At 46.4% G+C, this 17,379-nt stretch overlaps 1 protein-coding gene across 1 annotated transcript in view; it reads left to right on the top strand.

The window, feature by feature from the left end:
• LOC141273446 (solute carrier family 2, facilitated glucose transporter member 9-like) overlaps window positions 1-10,364 on the top strand; it is a 176,782-nt gene extending 166,418 nt beyond the window's left edge. The window contains exon 12 of the mRNA XM_073685286.1: window positions 8,930-10,364. Within this exon, the coding sequence (XP_073541387.1) occupies window positions 8,930-9,166 (237 nt within the window). The 3' untranslated portion in view covers window positions 9,167-10,364. The remainder of the gene's footprint in view (window positions 1-8,929) is intronic.
• Window positions 10,365-17,379: the final 7,015 nt, after the last annotated feature.

The following is a 17,379-nucleotide window of genomic DNA, read 5'->3' as shown; positions in this document are numbered from 1 at the left end:
GTACCAGCTGCAACAAGGCCATCGATATTCAGGTCAGACTCCACACATAAGACCTCAGGAGTGGACCTGGATGTCTGACATATGTACCATCCTGACAAACTTTGAGGAGTCCACCAAGATGGTGAGTGGCGATGACATCATCATTAGCGTCAGCATCCCACTTGTCTGTCTTTTGCAATGCTCTCTGCAGAGAATTAAAGAGGAGGCATTGCAGCCAGAGTATGATGAGATGGATCAAGAAGCCGTAGCGGGCGATTACACACAGCCCAGCCTCATCTCATCCCAACGTGCATTGGGAGACAATGAGGGAGAGGAGGAGGAAGAACAGGAGCTGGTATCATGCGCTGTAGACGGTAGTACCTGTACAACTGTCATACCGTCGGTTCAGCATGGGTGGCCTGAGGACAGGGAGGAGGAGGAGGAGGAGAGCATGGTCAGTCGTCATCTTGGTGAGGACACGGAAGTCTTGCACGTTACCAGTCTGGCACGCATGGCTGACTTTGTTACGCTGCCTAAACCATGACCTTCACGTTGTCAAAATGTTGGGTGACAGTCATTACTGGTTGGTGACTCTTTTAGACCCCCGCTACAAGGAGAACTTTCACTCTCTTATTCCTGAGATGGAGAGGTCTACAAAAATGGGGCAGTACCAGAAGGCTCCTGCTGCAGAACTCTTAAAAAAATTTCCATCTGAACATGCTAGCGGCAGAGGTCACAGTTCGTTGCCCAACCAAGGCATACAGGCGAGAGAGACGCAACTCCAATCCAGCAGAGGCAGGGGAGCACTGTCAACGTTCTGGGACAGTTTTCTGAGACCCGCCCAGCTTACAGGCCCTGAGGCATGGGGCATTCTCACAATGAGTGGAAAGTACCTTGCCGACCGTACCAGCGTCCTCCGTGATTCCTCTGTGCCTTTTAATTATTGGGTATCCAAGCTGGACACTTGGAATGAACTCGCTCTGTACGCCTTGGAAGTCCTGGCCTGCCCTGCCACTAGCATGTTATCGGAGCGTGTTTTTAGTGCCTCTGGGGGAATTATAACTGATAATCGCACTCGCCTGTCAACTGACAATGCTGACAAGCTGACCCTTATCAAAATGAACAAGGGCTGGATTGGGCCAGACTTCTCATCACCACCAAATGACAGCAGAGTAACATAAAGTCAAATCCACTGTGTTATTTTGGGAGGTGTATTCACATGCACCGCTTCACACCCACACATGGGTATACGCTTCCTCATGTCGGCTGTTTTTTGCTCTTCTCCTTATCCTCAGCTTCCACCACCACTATACCACCAGGGTGACCGTGGTCCATGTTGCCAGCATTGCAAGTTCCTCCGTCCTAAATTTTGGCAGATTTTGCTTGGAAGGCATAGGCAAAGACTATGGGAGACCCACTCCCCAATAATGGGAATAATGTTTTTAATATGCTGTACTGCATGGCTCTTGTAAGGGGAATTAAAATCATCTTGTTAAGCTACTGTGACCTCCACATCTCTTCCAAGGGTCATTGATATTGTCTTTTTATTCCACTGGGACCTCTACGTCTCTTCCAAGGGGCATTGATATTGTCTTTTTATTCTACTGTGACCGCCTTGTCTCTTCCAAGGGGCAGTAAAACCATCTTGTTAAACCACTCTGAACTCCACGTATCTTCCAAGGGGCATTAAAATCGTCTTGTTAAGCTACTGTGACCTCCACGTCTCTTTCAAGGGTCATTGATATTGTCTTTTTATTCCACTGGGACCTCCACCACTCTTCCAAGGGGCATTGATATTGTCTTTTTATTCCACTGGGACCTCCACGTCTCTTCCAAGGGGCATTAAAACCGTCTTGTTAAGCTACTGTGACCTCCACGTCTCTTCCAAGGGGCATTAAAACCGTCTTGTTAAACGACTCTGAACTCCACGTCTCTTCCAAGGGGCATTAAAACCATCTTGTTAAGCTACTGTGACCTCCACGTCTCTTCCAAGGGGCATTAAAACCGTCTTGTTAAACCACTCTGAACTCCACAGCTCTTCCAAGGGGCATTGAAATGTTGTTTTTAATTACCTCTAACCTCCACGACTCTTCCAACGGGCATTGGATTTCCTCCTAATTTTAGTCAGCTTTTGCTTTTCAATGCATAGGCGAACACTAAGGGAGACCCACTCCCCAATAATGGGTAGAAGGTTTTTAGTACGCTGTATTCCACGTCTGTTTCAAGGGGCATTGCAGTTCCTCATAATTTTTGGAAAGCCTTCCATTCACTGCTTAGGCCAACAGTGTACAGGAGACCCAGTTGCTAGAAATGGAAAAAACGGTTTAGTTAAGGCCCTCTGACCTCCATGTCACTTCCAAGGGGCATTGGAGTGCCTCGAAATTTTTGGTAGGCATTGCACTCATTGTATGCCCTATAACTGTGTAGCCGAACCGCTCCTTTTGGTACAGAAACATATCCTACAAGACATGTGTGGTTAACTGGCCTGATATTGATGTGAATGGTCCCTGTTCCTCCTGCTCTTTCTCCTTTGCCACCACCTCATCCATCATTTATCACCTGAAGCTTTGTTTTAACGGGAGTCATAGAACTGGGATAGTAGCAGGAAAACACCCAGCAATCCTCGGAGGAGGTCGGATATGCGCCAAAACGCTGACCACCTCAGGCCTAGCCGCTACTACATACATGCACTTGCATTCCAAGGAACAGAAAGCTAAGGAGATGGATGGCCTCATAATCGTGAATAATTTACTCGTTGTGTAGGAGGCCGACCACTGCTGCTGTCTACCTTCTGAACTTTGTGTTGAAGCCTGATTAACCCAGGACCCGCAATCCTCTATGTCTGGAGGACGTGTTGCATCCCAGTGTCCAACTGTGTCCCGGCTTCCACAATATTAACCCAGTGTGAAGGCGTCAGTGAGATGGACCATCCCTGGCCACATTCACTTGTCCACGTGTTTGTGGTTAGGCTGTCCTTCCCACTAAATGCACTGGGGAGGGCACAGGTAATGTTTTGGTATGCGCGCTTGTGTATAAGGCGCACCGGGACAAATAGGGGGGGCTGGGGACCGAGTATGGACACCCAGCCGCCGGGCGGCTGGGGACTGAGTATGGATATCAGGCCGCCGACGCAGCCATGACTTGGTGGCCGGCGTCTGCTTCCACAAGCCTAAAAGGCCTCATTTCAAGTGCAAGCAAGCTAGCAGTATGGTATTGCAGCCTGGGGGTGGGTGGGTGGCAGGCTGCACACTTACGCTTGCATTCCAAGAAAACAAAGCAGATGCTAACTTCTATCATCATCATCATGCTCCTAACCTTGGCACTCTCAACTCCCCTGTTGGAGAAGCCAGGGCCCACCGGAGGAGTCTGGTTGTCTGGTGGGCTCGTCCAATGCTGCCTTAAAGCAGGCCAGGCTAAGAAAATTGTGGGGAAGGTTCCCGGGACAAATAGTGGTGGCTGGGGACTGAGTATGGAGACCTCGCCGCCGACGCAACCATGAGGTAGTGGCCAGCTTTGGCCTCCTCCAAACTAAAAGGCCCCATTTCAATTGCGAGCTAGCAGTATAGTATTGCAGCCTGCGGGTGGGTGGGTGGTTGGCTGCATATTTGCGCTTGCATTGCAAGGAATGGGGGAGGTACAATTGAACACTGCCCTGGAACAAGGACTTGCACGGGGATAGTTGCAAGTCGGCATCTTCTGATGCGGCAAGGATCACGTCTGATGGGCACACTTTTAGGCAGTGACCTGGGTGTCAGAAATGCTTCCAGGGTTCTTCCCCATGCTGTTCCCATGTCTTTTCAGCACTGTATGCATGTGTCACACAACACATGGCCAGATAAGGTTGTAAAATGTTAAAATGACATGTCACTTTTGAAAGCAATACAAAAGTGCAAAAACGCATAAAAAATGCTACTTGTGAACATAGCCCAAGGTGTGGAGGAGTATTTTTGTTTTTGGTTATTTATTTTACCTTATACACAAGTCTTTACACTGGAAAGGATGTTCCTTAACATATTTCACAGGAAAACAGTTTCAGTTTTGTTTTTGAACGTTTTATTGTGAGCCCGTAAAAGTGGCTTAATACCTCTGACCACGTTGTTGACAGCAGTGACCTGGGGGTCAGAAATGCTTCCTGGGGCGATCCCCATGCTGTCCCCATGTCATTTGAGCAGTGTCACTATCGTTTTGGGCACGTTTTAGGCTTTCTACAGACTGCCGGGGGTGCCGCCGCAAAAATGCTCAGGTTTCCCATAGACTAACATTGGGCTCGCTGCTCGGGTCGAGCACCCGAGTATCACGGTGAGCTCGGGCCGAGCTTCGAGCACCCGAGCATTTTAGGGCTCTCTCAACACTAGCTATTATCAATGAGAAGCTGTGACCAGTCTTATGAATCAATGACTCACCATGTAATGCATGGGAGCACTGGCTCCACCAGATTGTCAAAGTCACTCCTATATTGTAGGTCTTCATTCTGGCTCATGAGGCTGAGTGGGGTTTGGAAGGGAGACCTACTCTATTCATATGTTGTAATATGGAACTGGTACCAAAGTTGTCCTTGTGAGACAACACTGTTAAAACTCAAAAATTAAAGAATACATCTGTTTTTCCCCAAAAAAGTGGTGTAGCATGGGTTCCCAGCATCGGGGAAACTGAAACATTCAATCTAGGGTCCCTTCTACCAGTCCAGTATTAAACACCTTATCCCGCAAGCACATGTATTGTAATTCGAGAAGAATATGAATATTGCACTTAGATCTCCTAGTTTTTTCTCCTTCATACAAAAGTTTTACATTGCTTATATCTAAAATTACACACACACATGTACAGTGGTGGCCAAAAGTATTGGCACCCCTGCAATTCTGTCAGATAATACTCAGTTTCTTCCTGAAAATGATTGCAATCACAAATTCTTTGTTATTATTATCATCATTTAATTTGCTTGCAAGGAAAAAACACAAAAGAGAATGAAGCAAAAATCAAATCATTGATCATTTCACACAAAACTCCAAAAATGGGCCAGACAAAAGTATTGGCACCCTCAGCCTAATACTTGGTTGCACAACCTTTAGCCAAAATAACTGCGAACAACCGCTTCCGGTAACCATCAATGAGTTTCTTACAATGCTCTGCTGGAATTGTAGACCATTCTTCTTTGGCAAACTGCTCCAGGTCCCTGATATTTGAAGGGTGCCTTCTCCAAACTGCCATTTTGAGATCTCTCCACAGGTGTTCTATGGGATTCAGGTCTGGACTCATTGCTGGCCACCTTAGAAGTCTCCAGTGCTTTCTCTCAAACCATTTTATAGTGCTTTTGGAAGTGTGTTTTGGGTCATTGTCCTGCTGGAAGACCCAGGACCTCTGAGGGAGACCCGACTTTCTCACACTGGGCCCTACATTATGCTGCAAAATTTGTTGGTAGTCTTCAGACTTCATAATGCCATGCACACGGTCAAGCAGTCCAGTGCCAGAGGCAGCAAAGCAACACCAAAACATCAGGGAACCTCTGCCATGATTGACTGTAGGGACCGTGTTCTTTTCTTTGAATGCCTCTTTTTTTTTTCGTGTACACTGTGTTGATGCTTTTTCCCAAAAAGCTCTACTTTTGTCTCATCTGACCAGAGAACATTCTTCCAAAACATTTTAGGCTTTCTCAGGCAAGTTTTGGCAAACTCCAGCCTGGCTTTTTTATGTCTTGGGGTAAGAAGTGTGGTCTTCCTTGATATCCTACCATAAGTCCCTTTTCATTCAGACGCCGACGGATAGTACGGGTTGACACTGTTGTACCCTCGGACTGCAGGGCAGCTTGAACTTGTTTGGATGTTAGTCGAGGTTCTTTATCCACCATCCGCACAATCTTGCGTTGAAATCTCTCGTCAATTTTTCTTTTCCGTCCACATCTAGGGAGGTTAGCCACAGTGCCATGGGCTTTAAACTTCTTGTTGACACTGCGCACGGAAGACACAGGAACATTCAGGTCTGTGGAGATGGACTTGTAGCCTTGAGATTGCTCATGCTTCCTCACAATTTGGTTTCTCAAGTCCTCAGACAGTTCTTTGGTCTTCTTTCTTTTCTCCATGCTCAATGTGGTACACACAAGGACACAGGACAGAGGTTGAGTCAACTTTAATCCATGTTAACTGGCTGCAAGTGTGATTTAGTTATTGCCAACACCTGTTAGGTGCCACAGGTAAGTTACAGGTGCTGTTAATTACACGAATTAGAGAAGCATCACATGATTTTTCAAACAGTGCCAATACTTTTGTCCACCCACTTTTTTAGGTTGGGTGCGGAATTGTATCCAATTTGGCTTTAGGACAATTATTTTTGTGTTTTTTCATTGAAGACAAATTAAATGAAGATAATAATACCAAAGAATTTGTGATTGCAATCATTTTCAGGAAGAAACTGAATATTATCTGACAGAATTGCAGGGGTGCCAATACTTTTGGCCACCACTGTATATATACATATACATACAGTACAGACCAAAAGTTTGGACACACCTTCTCATTTAAAGATTTTTCTGTATTTTCATGACTATCAAAATTGTACATTCACACTGAAGGCATCAAAACTATGAATTAACACATGTGGAATTATATACTTAACAAAAAAGTGTGAAACAACTGAAAATATGTCTTATATTCTAGGTTCTTCAAAGTAGCCACCTTTTGCTTTGATGACTTCTTTGCACATTCTTGGCATTCTCTTGATGAGCTTCAAGAGGCAGTCACCCGAAATGGTCTTCCAACAATCTTGAAGGAGTTCCCAGAGATGCTTAGCACTTGTTGGCTCTTTTGCCTTCACTCTGCGGTCCAGCTCACCCCAAACCATCTCGATTGGGTTCAGGTCTGGTGACTGTGGAGGCCAGGTCATCTAGCTTAGCACCCCATCACTCTCCTTCTTGGTCAAATAGCCCTTACACAGCCTGGAGGTGTGTTTGGGGTCATTGTCCTGTTGAAAAATAAATGATGGTCCAACTAAACGCAAACCGGATGGAATAGCATGCCGCTGCAAGATGCTGTGGTAGCTATGCTGGTTCAGTATGCCTTCAAATTTGAATAAATCCCCAACAGTGTCACCAACAAAGCACCCCCACACCATCACACCTCCTCCTCCATGCTTCACGGTGGGAACCAGGCATGTAGAGTCCATCAGTTCACCTTTTCTGCGTCGCACAAAGACACGGTGGTTGGAACCAAAGATCTCAAATTTGGACTCAACAGACCAAAGCACAGATTTCCACTGGTCTAATGTCCATTCCTTGTGTTCTTTAGTCCAAACAAGTCTCTTCTGCTTGTTGCCTGTCCTTAGCAGTGGTTTCCTAGCAGCTATTTTACCATGAAGGCCTGCTGCACAAAGTCTCCTCTTAGCAGTTGTTGAAGAGATGTGTCTGCTGCTAGAACTCTGTGTGGCATTGACCTGGTCTCTAATCTGAGCTGCTGTTAACCTGCGATTTCTGAGGCTGGTGACTCGGATAAACTTATCCTCAGAAGCAGAGGTGACTCTTGGTCTTCCTTTCCTGGGGCGGTCCTCATGTGAACCAGTTTCTTTGTAGCGCTTGATGGTTTTTGCAACTGCACTTGGGGACACTTTCAAAGTTTTCCCAATTTTTCGGACTGACTGACCTTCATTTCTTAAAGTAATGATGGCCACTCGTTTTTCTTTACTTAGCTGTTTTTTTCTTGCCATAATAAAAATTCTAACAGTCTATTCAGTAGGACTATCAGCTGTGTATCCACCAGACTTCTGCACAACACACCTGATGGTCCCAACCCCATTTATAAGGCAAGAAATCCCATTTATTAAACCTGACTGGACACACCTGTGAAGTGAAAACCATTTCCGGTGACTACCTCTTGAAGCTCGTCAAGAGAATGCCAAGAGTGTGCAAAGCAGTCCTCAAAGCAAAAGGTGGGTACTTTGAAGAACCTAGAATATAAGACATATTTTCAGTTGTTTCACACTTTTTTGTTAAGTATATAATTCCACATGTGTTAATTCATAGTTTTGATGCCTTCAGTGTGAATGTACAATTTTCATAGTCATGAAAATACAGAAAAATCTTTAAATGAGAAGGTGTGTCCAAACTTTTGGTCTGTACTGTATATAATATATAATTTTTTCTTTATTTTTTAATCATTTTTAACTGTAACAATTATATTGCCTTAAGCCTAACTCCAGGCTTAACCATAGCCCTGAGCCTTGCCTTAATACAATCTCTAGCCCTAACCCAAGTGTACAAATATAAAAGCAGCTCTTAGCAATGGATAAAGACAGTATCATGTCTGCATAGCACTTGAATCAATACGGTCTTCATTTATTAGCTGTTCATCTTTAGCCATCTTGATTGTTGCCTATGCAGAGCACAGCACTAGAGATAAGTTTGCCTCTGGCTTCTACACTCTGCATAAGGAGTGACAGAAATGACAAAGATCACTTCTTTATACAAAGCGTTATCATTTCGCTAGCTGCCTACACAGAGCACAGCAACAGTTGATGACCAACTCCTTCTCGCCTGTTGCGCTCTGCATAAGCAGCTCCATGAGGGCACTCACTGCTTGCAGATACCAATGACTTTATGATAAGGTCAGCGTGGGGAAGAAGATGGGGTAAAATTTTGCACCTCAATAGACTTTAGTGCCCAGGGCACCCATCATCTGCCCGCTATCCCTCCACACGACACCACAGAGTTCCACATCTATTTCTAGGTTATGTGTGGTGTGGGGAAGAGTTACAATACTAGATAATACTCATAAAAACCACATTTGTCAAAATATACAAAATATGTCTGACTCATTTCAAAGTAGGTGAGTTGCAGTACCAAATAAACAGCCCATCGACAAGAGTGCAGTTTCTTAAATGCCAGACAATTCCTTATTTCCTTTAGTTCTGTATGGATACTCAGGATTGAACTTGTACACTAATAATTTTGTAATTTTCCTTGCAGATGTCGGCAGGAGCATTCTGCTACCTGGTGTTTTGCGGGGTTTGTCTATTTGTAGCAGTCTACGTTTACTTTGTCATCCCAGAAACCAAGAATAAAACCTTTTTGGAAATTAGTGAATTGTTTTCCACAGAAAAATCTTTGTCGAAGCCAGTAATACCTGTAGATGATCTGAAACTAAAGAAACTTAATGGGTATGGAGCATTAGAGAGCAGTTCACTGGAATACTCCCAACCATGAAAATTACTTAAATCACTTTCAAGTGCATGATTCCCAGTAAGTGGTACAATGAGCCAATGTTGGCGTGTGTAGGATGTACTGGATTCTTGCTGCGGTCCAGAGGCCAAATTTGGGCACCCAATTATTTTCATACTTGTCATAAAAAGTGTTACCATTACTGAAAATGATTTCTTAAATAAATTTTATGATGACTTCATAATTAGTAGCCGAAATTATTTCTAATTAAATACCTCACTCAAAAATGTTCTTAGAAGATGGAGATGAGAAGTAAGGCCACCATTCATGAAAGAGTGTTCACCAGAATTATGGGGTGAAACTCCTTGAAACGTTACGAAAAGTTTACACATCTTGAAATTGTGCAAAACATTTGCGATTTTGTCAGAGCTGGTTGGAAGTGGCGAGTGTAGCTGAGGCTCGACTGGGCATGGTGCAAAATGCCATTTTTAGTGAACCATGTCCAAAATATTTAGCATTGCAAAATTTTGACCAATGTTGGGCAACAGTATTTGGTAAAAAAGTGCAGCAAAGTAAACTTCTACAGTGAAAAGTTATGTTACAAAAATATCTAATTGGCCTCTACTTTTGGTATAACCATGGAAGGGTCTTCTAAACCTCTGGGGAAAATGAAATCATACAAACCTCCAAAGTCTGTGTTTTCTATTGAATTTATGCGCCCCTCTCTATGAGCTCAGCCAGGAAATGTGCAATCTTGTTTACTAAACTGGTCACCTCTCAGGGAAGGGGAAAGGTTTTGAGCAATCGGTGGAGTTCTCAGGACTCGGACCCACACCGTTCTGCATGTAATTATATGGGCACTGAAAAGTAAAAATACCTTATAAATAGTCAGTAATTTCTTATAAAGATAATAGATTTTATCATGGAACAAAAAGTGTTCAGGAAATGCATATTGACTCTGTGATATGACAAACAAACAGGATGGATCTTCATCTGATTTTAAATTTATGGTGGAAACGAAGAAAATTGGCCCATGACAAGGCTCCATTTTGCAAATCTGAGAGGTCATCCAATCTTTGATTAAAGCTGGAGCAAGAGTGATGTAAAGCATCTTTCTTATTAATAAAGTCTGTTCTGCAAAGAACTGAGGTGGTTGTAAATGATCTAAAATGAGCAAAATTTACAATTTCTGCATCATGCTGGCAAAAAGTTGAAAACGTTGGCATAGAGTACAAACAGGGGGTATTCACTAGTGTTGAGCCACCCCCGTAGTGTTCGAGTTCGGTTCGGTTCGTCGAACACCCGTGTGTTCGCCGAACTGTTCGTCGAACACCTTCGAACACCGTTAAAACCAATGGCAGGCAAACAAAAACACATAGAAACACATAGAAAACACCTTCAAAGGTGTCCAAAAGCTGACAAACTGCTCAGAAGACACAACTAACACATGGAAAAGTGACAAGTACATATAGTCATGCGAAAAGAAAAGAGGTGGAGGAGTAAAAGGAGGGGGAGACACAGATATAGGCATGTCATGCCCTTCTAAAATCCAAAAAGTGAGAAGCCGAGACGGCCAGTCCGCTCCTGCCCGTGCCACCTCCGTGTCGCCGGGTTTGTGCCAGAGCCGCGGTGAACCCTGACGGCCAGCCCCCCTCTCCCAATACTGGTGCCTGTCCGCTGGTGGGTCGAGAGAGCCCCCCTGTGGTGGAGGCAGCTCTAAGCTTTTTAATTTAAATTGTCCCTCTAATTTGAATGAATACACTTTAAATCCATTTACAAGGATCTATTGGAGGGCAAGTCTCATGCCAGCAGCCGCGTAATTCCAGCTCCAGTAGCGTCCACTAAAGCTGCTGCAGTTAAAAAGCTTTTATAAGGATCGAGCTCGGCTGTCCACCGCAAGGCATCCTAGTGCCAGTCCCAGCCCCTATGCCTTGGGGTGCCTCCTGATGCTCTTCACTGAGTATCCCGTGGTCCCGAAGCATTTCCTTTGAAAAAATTAAGTGTCCAAACTACAGGTGGTGTAGCTTGCTTAACAGCCGGGATAATCCGCTGACTAGCAGACACTGCTACTAGGCACAAAGTATTTCCTGGGCTAGATGCAGTTAAAAATTTGTAAGTAGATACTCTCGTTGGATGCTGAGAAAGCATTCCATAGAGTCTCCTGGCACGCCATATATGATTCTCTTAAAAAGCTTGGGGTAGGGGTCTAGGGGACCCTTTTATAGCCAAAATCACGGCCCTGTATCACAATACGTCACCTAGGCTGAAGATAAATGGAACTGTAGCACCGAGGGCTCGGTTGCTACAGACGTATTGCACCTCACCCAGAGGTGTGATATCTCACTCTCAGATAAGGATGGAGTGTGGATCAGGACCCGACACCTGCATGCATTACACCACATTGCCGTGGGGCAGGGCGACCAATATGCCCCTGAGATGGGCACGACAGTCCCTGTCCCTGGCTGGAGTGGGGGGAGGGAACACTGAGGAAGGGGAACCCTGCAGTGCAGGAGCAGGGAGGAAGCAGTTCCTGGGTGCATTGAGAAGGGAGTATAAAAGGTGGGCACCATCTTAGTTCAGTGCAGAGAAGTCTGAGCAGAAGTGGCAGGGAGCAGGGGCTCTGCATGAGCTCTGCTCCGGAGGCGGGCCTAGTAACAGAGGCCCAGGCCTGCAAGAGGGAGAAGGAAGGAAGAGGAGCGGAGAAGGCTCCAGGAACGAGGAATGAAGGGATCCCAGGGGTGCGGACGGGCGAGTCGCCACCGCACGCCCGAATCCACCTGCGTGGAGGGGTCAGGCCAAAGGGGGAGACCGGTCCCCAAACTAGTGGAGGCAGGAAACGACCCTCAGCTAGAAACCGGAGGCTCTGACATTTTATGTGGCGCAGCCCCTTGCTCCACCCGCTAGGAAGGCACCACATAGGGTCAGGGAAACTGGCGCCAAGTTTACCAAGAGGAGGCCCGAGGCAGCCGGACAGAAGTGTTGGTAAGAAAGGCCAGACAAAGGACACACAAAGGGGGTCCTGTGAAGCGCTCCAAAGTTATCTGGGAGTTGTCTGAGCCCCTCACCTGGTGAGCACAGTACGACGTGGGCAGCCATTACTTGCAGACGTGGTCTGGATAATAAGAACTGTGAGTAAGGGCCCTGAACTGCATCACTGACTCCGTGTCGTTACTGCTGCTGCCCTGCACCATCACCCCCATCCTCCGCATACACTGCCCTGAGGCTATACTCCTCCCGTGGGGAGTTATGCTACGCTCTGCTGCACCCACAACACCAGCCTTAGCGGTCTGCCCTGTAGCGGCGGTTCACTCTGACCGCAATCCACGGGTGGCGTAGTCGGACATTTAAACATCAAAACCACATAAATAGTTCCGCCACTGGTTTGACCGCCCTGAGCCACGGAACCGGATCGCCGCCACGAAGACTACAACCACCAGCATCCACCAAAAAGGGTCCGGCTCCTGGTGTCCCAAGGCCCAGGGGGTGCGTCAGAACATTTTCATCACCTTTCACAATCACCAATGGGACAAGGCAGGGATGTCCTCTGTCCCCTCTCTTATACATCCTAGTGACGGAGCACCTGCTCTCATCAATTCGCCATAACCCCAATATTAGGTGGATTGAGGTGGGAGGCACCGAGTACAAGTGCTCTCTATTTGCTGATGATGTCCTAGTATATATCACTCAATCACATATATCCATCCCTGCTGTTATGGCTGAAATAGATCACTTTGTTACATGGTAAAATTTTAAAATCAATGCAGCGAAGTCTGAGGCCCTCGATGTCTCCCTCCCTAAATCCATATAGGATTCCATCCAGTCCAACTTTCCCTTTGCCTGGCCCTCACAGGGTATCAAATACTTAGGAATTCCTATTCATAGAGACCTCTCCCATCTATGTTATCTTAATTTTGGGCCCTTTATTGAACAATTCCATACAGACCACGGTTGGCAAGTTAGAACTGTAAGATTCACTACGTGAACCACTGGTGTTTTGTGGAAAAGCACATGTACACCGCGTTCCAAATTATTATGCAAAAAGTGTTTAGGAGTGATAAGGGAAGAATTTGTTTGTTTGTCAGTTAAACTCATTGATGGTGATGTGTGTCAGGGCTCTTTATATCACTGTAAGCAATTGCAGACACCTGTGCTAATTAGTTTGGCAGGTGTGTCCAATGAAAGGCAAGACTACTTAAGAAGGCTCTCTCACATTATTAAGCAGCCTACATTTTCTGCCAAAATGGGAAAGAAAAAGGATGTGTCGGCTGCTGAGAAGCAACAAATTGTGGAGTGTTTAGGTCAAGGCATGACTACAATCAACATTGTGCGATGATCAGGATGAAGTGTCTTGGCAATCAAGAAGTATGTAGCTGATTCACAGTACACACGTGTGCGTGCTGATAAGGGCAAATTGAGGACTCTTTCCTACAGGCAATTACGTCAGGTTGAAAGAGCAGCGGCAAAAAAGCCTTGTCATAGCAGCAGACAAGTTTTTGAAGCTGCTTGTGCCTCCAACGTCCCCCGAACAACAAGATGCAGGGTCCTTCAGAGGTTTGCAGCTGTGCATACGCCATCCTGTCGACCTCCTCTATCCACTTCACACAAGCAGAAACGGCTCCAGTGGGCCAAACATTACATGAAGACTGATTTCAAAACTGTTTTGTTCACGGATGAGTGCCGTGCAGCGCTCGATGGTCCAGATGAATGGAGTGGAGGATGGCTGGTTGATGGACACCCCACGCAAACACGGCTACAGCGCCAACAAGGAGGAGGTGGAGTAATGTTTTGGACTGGAATCATGGGGAGAGAGATTGTCGGCCCCTTTAGGATCCCTGAAGGCGCTAAAGATGAACTCCATAATGTATGTGGATTTTCTCAAACAGCACTTCCTGCCATGGTTCAAGAAGAAGAATCGTGTATTTCACAGCAAGATCATTTTTCTGCATGATAATGCACCATCTCATGCTGCACATAAAACATCTGCATCTCTGGCTGATATGGGCATAAAAGGGGACAAACTTATGGTGTGACCCCCATGCTCCCCTGACCTCTACCCCATTCAGAACCTTTGGAGCATCATTAAAAGGAGTGTCTATGATGGCGGGAGGCAGTTCACATCTAAGCAACAGCTCTGGGAGGGTATTCTGTCCTCATGCAAAACAATTGAAGCAGAAACCATCCAAAACCTGACAAATTCAATGGACGAGAGAGTTCAGAAGCTCCTTTCGAACAAGGGGTCCTATGTGAAAATGTAACATCACCTAGAATAAAGTTTTGAGTTGAAAACTGTTTGATTTCAGTTTCTAACAACCTGCTAATGCTTATAATTTCAAAAATGACCATTTTTTTGGTCTTTATTAAAATGAAAAGGTTGATCGAAAAGTTTGGGGGATCTAAGAGTGTGGCAACCCAGTAGTCATGATTACTTCGAATTCTGACAATATGAGGGTCATGCTGCAGGTAGTGCAGCAAGAAGGCACTTATGTGTCTTGCGCATCTCGGAGCCCCAAAATTATTTTCCGGGCTAGATGCAGCTAAAAATTATTTTTAATTTTAAATCTGGTGAAGCTTATTATAGATGGCCTAATAGGATCAGTGCTGCACACTGCTACAAAGCCCAAATTATTTTCCAGTCAAGATACAGATAAACATGATTAGTAATTTGAAAGCTTAAAACGGTTGGTAGGGTGATTTTAACCAATCATCAAGCTTTTACTCTCCCCAGGATGACACAGGGGTAGAAAAGTCGTTTCGGATCCATGATTTGTTCATCTTTATGAACGTGAGTCTGTCTACATTATCAGTGGAGAGCCGCGTGCGCTTATCTGTCAGCACACCACCAGCAGCGCTGAACACACGTTCAGACAGAACGCTGGCTGCGGGGCATGACAAGATCTCCAAGGCGTAAGTGGCTAGCTCCGGCCATTTATCCAGATTGGAAGCCCAAAAAGAGCAAGGGTCCAGTGACACAGTCGTGGCTTCAATGTTTACTTGGAGATACTCCTGTACCATCGTCTCTAGGCGTTGACTATGTGTCAGACTTCTTGTCTCCTGTGGCCTTGCAAAGGATGGGCTAAAAAAGTGGTGAAATGATTCCGCAAAATTGATGTTACCAGCAGATACTGTGGTTCTGTTACGGTTTGAGTGTTGAACACTTGACGGTCCCACGGTTGGCAAGTTGGAACTGTGAGATTCACTACGTGCACCACTGGTATTTTGTGGAAAAGCACATGTAAGATTCTGCAACAGTCTCTGCTGATACTCCTGCATGCGTGCATCCCTTTCTATGGCAGGAATAATTTCTGCAAATTTACTTTTGTACCGGGGATCTAACAGTGTGGCAACCCAGTAGTCAGGATTATTTCTAATTCTCACAATTCGAGGGTCATGTTGCAGGTAGTGCAGCAAGAAGGCACTCATGTGTGTTGCGCATCCAGGAGCACCAAGTCCCTGTTGTGTTGGTGGCGAGGTAACAATCATGCTTCCTTCCTCTGTCCTCTCCCCCCAACCTCGCACAACAGAAATGTGATCAAGGTCTCCCTCATCTGATGAGTCTTCCATCAGTTCGTCCTCCACTTCTTCCTGGGCTCCTGCACCTTCCTCACTAGTTTGGCTGCTACCATGCGCCCTGGTAAAATCATCTCCCCCACCCTCACATGCCTGCCGCCTTGGTGCTGCCGACCGTCTGGACCTTGCAGATGTTAGCCCTTCCGCATACAACTCCTCCTCCTCTACTTCCTCCACCTCCTCTTGTGCCACCACCTGACTCCGAATTCTGTTTAACATGTGCTCCAGCATGTAAATCACCGGAATAGTCATGCTGATAATGGCATCGTCAGCACTAAACATCTTCGTCGCCATTTCAAAACTGTGCAGAAGGGTGCATAGGTCCCTGATCTGAGACCACTCCTCCAGCGTGATTTGCCCCACCTCTGAATCTCGTTGGCCCAGGCTATACGTCAGAACGTATTGCACCAGGGCTTGTCGGTGCTGCCACAGTCGCTGCAACATGTGCAGAGTTGAATTCCACCGGGTAGGCACATCGCATTTTAGCCGGTGAAGTGGCAGGCCCAACGACTTCTGTAGAGATGTAAGTCGCTGAGCTGCGGGATGCGAACGGCGGAAGTGAGCACACAGCGACCGTGCCCTCTGCAGAAGGCCATCTAGTCTGGGATAGTGGGCTAAAAATTGCTGGACAACCAGGTTCAACACGTGAGCCATACAAGGCACGTGTGTGACATTGCCCCGGCGAAGGGCCGCACCCAGGTTTGCAGCATTGTCGCACACGGCCTTCCCTGGTTTCAGGTCCAGTGGAGACAACCATTCATGAAATTGGTTCTCCAGAGCTGACCACAACTCCTCAGCTGTGTGACTCACATTTCCCAGACATTTCAATGTAAAAACCGCCTGATGACGTTGAGCCCTACTGCCAGCATAGTAAGGAGGTGTGCAGGATCCCTTCTGCGCAGTTAGAAAGCTTGTGGCATGACCAGACAGGCTTTGGGTGCAGGTGGAAGACCGAGAGGAGGTTGAGGAGGCAGAAGCAGTGGAGGAACTTTGACATAAAGAGGATTGACGCACAACTCGTGGGGACGGCAAGACTTGGACAGCAGCCCCTTGTCCTGCTGTCACCATAGTTACCCAGTGCCCAGTCAGCGACATGTAACGCCCCTGTCCATGCCTACTCGTCCAAGTGTCTGTGGTGAAATGCACCCTGTCACACACAGCGTTTCTCAAAGAAGCGGTGATGTTGTGTGCGACATGCTGGTGGAGCGCAGGCACACCTTTCTTTGAGAAGTAGTGCCGACTGGGCATCTGGTACTGGGGCACTGCGACGGACATAAGGTCTCGAAAATCCTCTGTGTCCACCAGGCGGAAAGGCAGCATTTCTGTAGCCAAGAGCTTGCAGATGGTGAAATTCAACCTCTTAGCTTTCTCATGGCTAGGAGGAAATGGTCTTTTACTTGTCCACATCTGAGGGACCGAGGGCTGGCTATTGTGCTTAGACGGGGTTGATAAGGGTGTCCCCGGCAAACTGCCGGTCTGTGAGGAAGATGCAGGCGGACATGTTAGGTTGCCTTGATCCAAAGGTGGTGCTATCGATGTCGGACAGCGCTCAAGACCAGCTGGTGTTACCACCTCCAAAGAAAATGATGACCTGCCAATCACGCTGGCTGTTGCGGGTAAAGAGGTGGCAGGTCTGCGCCCCAAAACAGGTGTGACTGCTGTCCCCCCAGTCACAGAGGATGAAGAGGCCG

The sequence above is a fragment of the Phyllobates terribilis genome, unplaced genomic scaffold, assembly GCF_046119375.1.
Source record: "Phyllobates terribilis strain yellow unplaced genomic scaffold, ASM4611937v1 Scaffold_5__5_contigs__length_657084704, whole genome shotgun sequence".
NCBI lineage: Eukaryota > Metazoa > Chordata > Amphibia > Anura > Dendrobatidae > Phyllobates > Phyllobates terribilis.
This window is presented reverse-complemented; position numbering and strand designations above follow the sequence as displayed.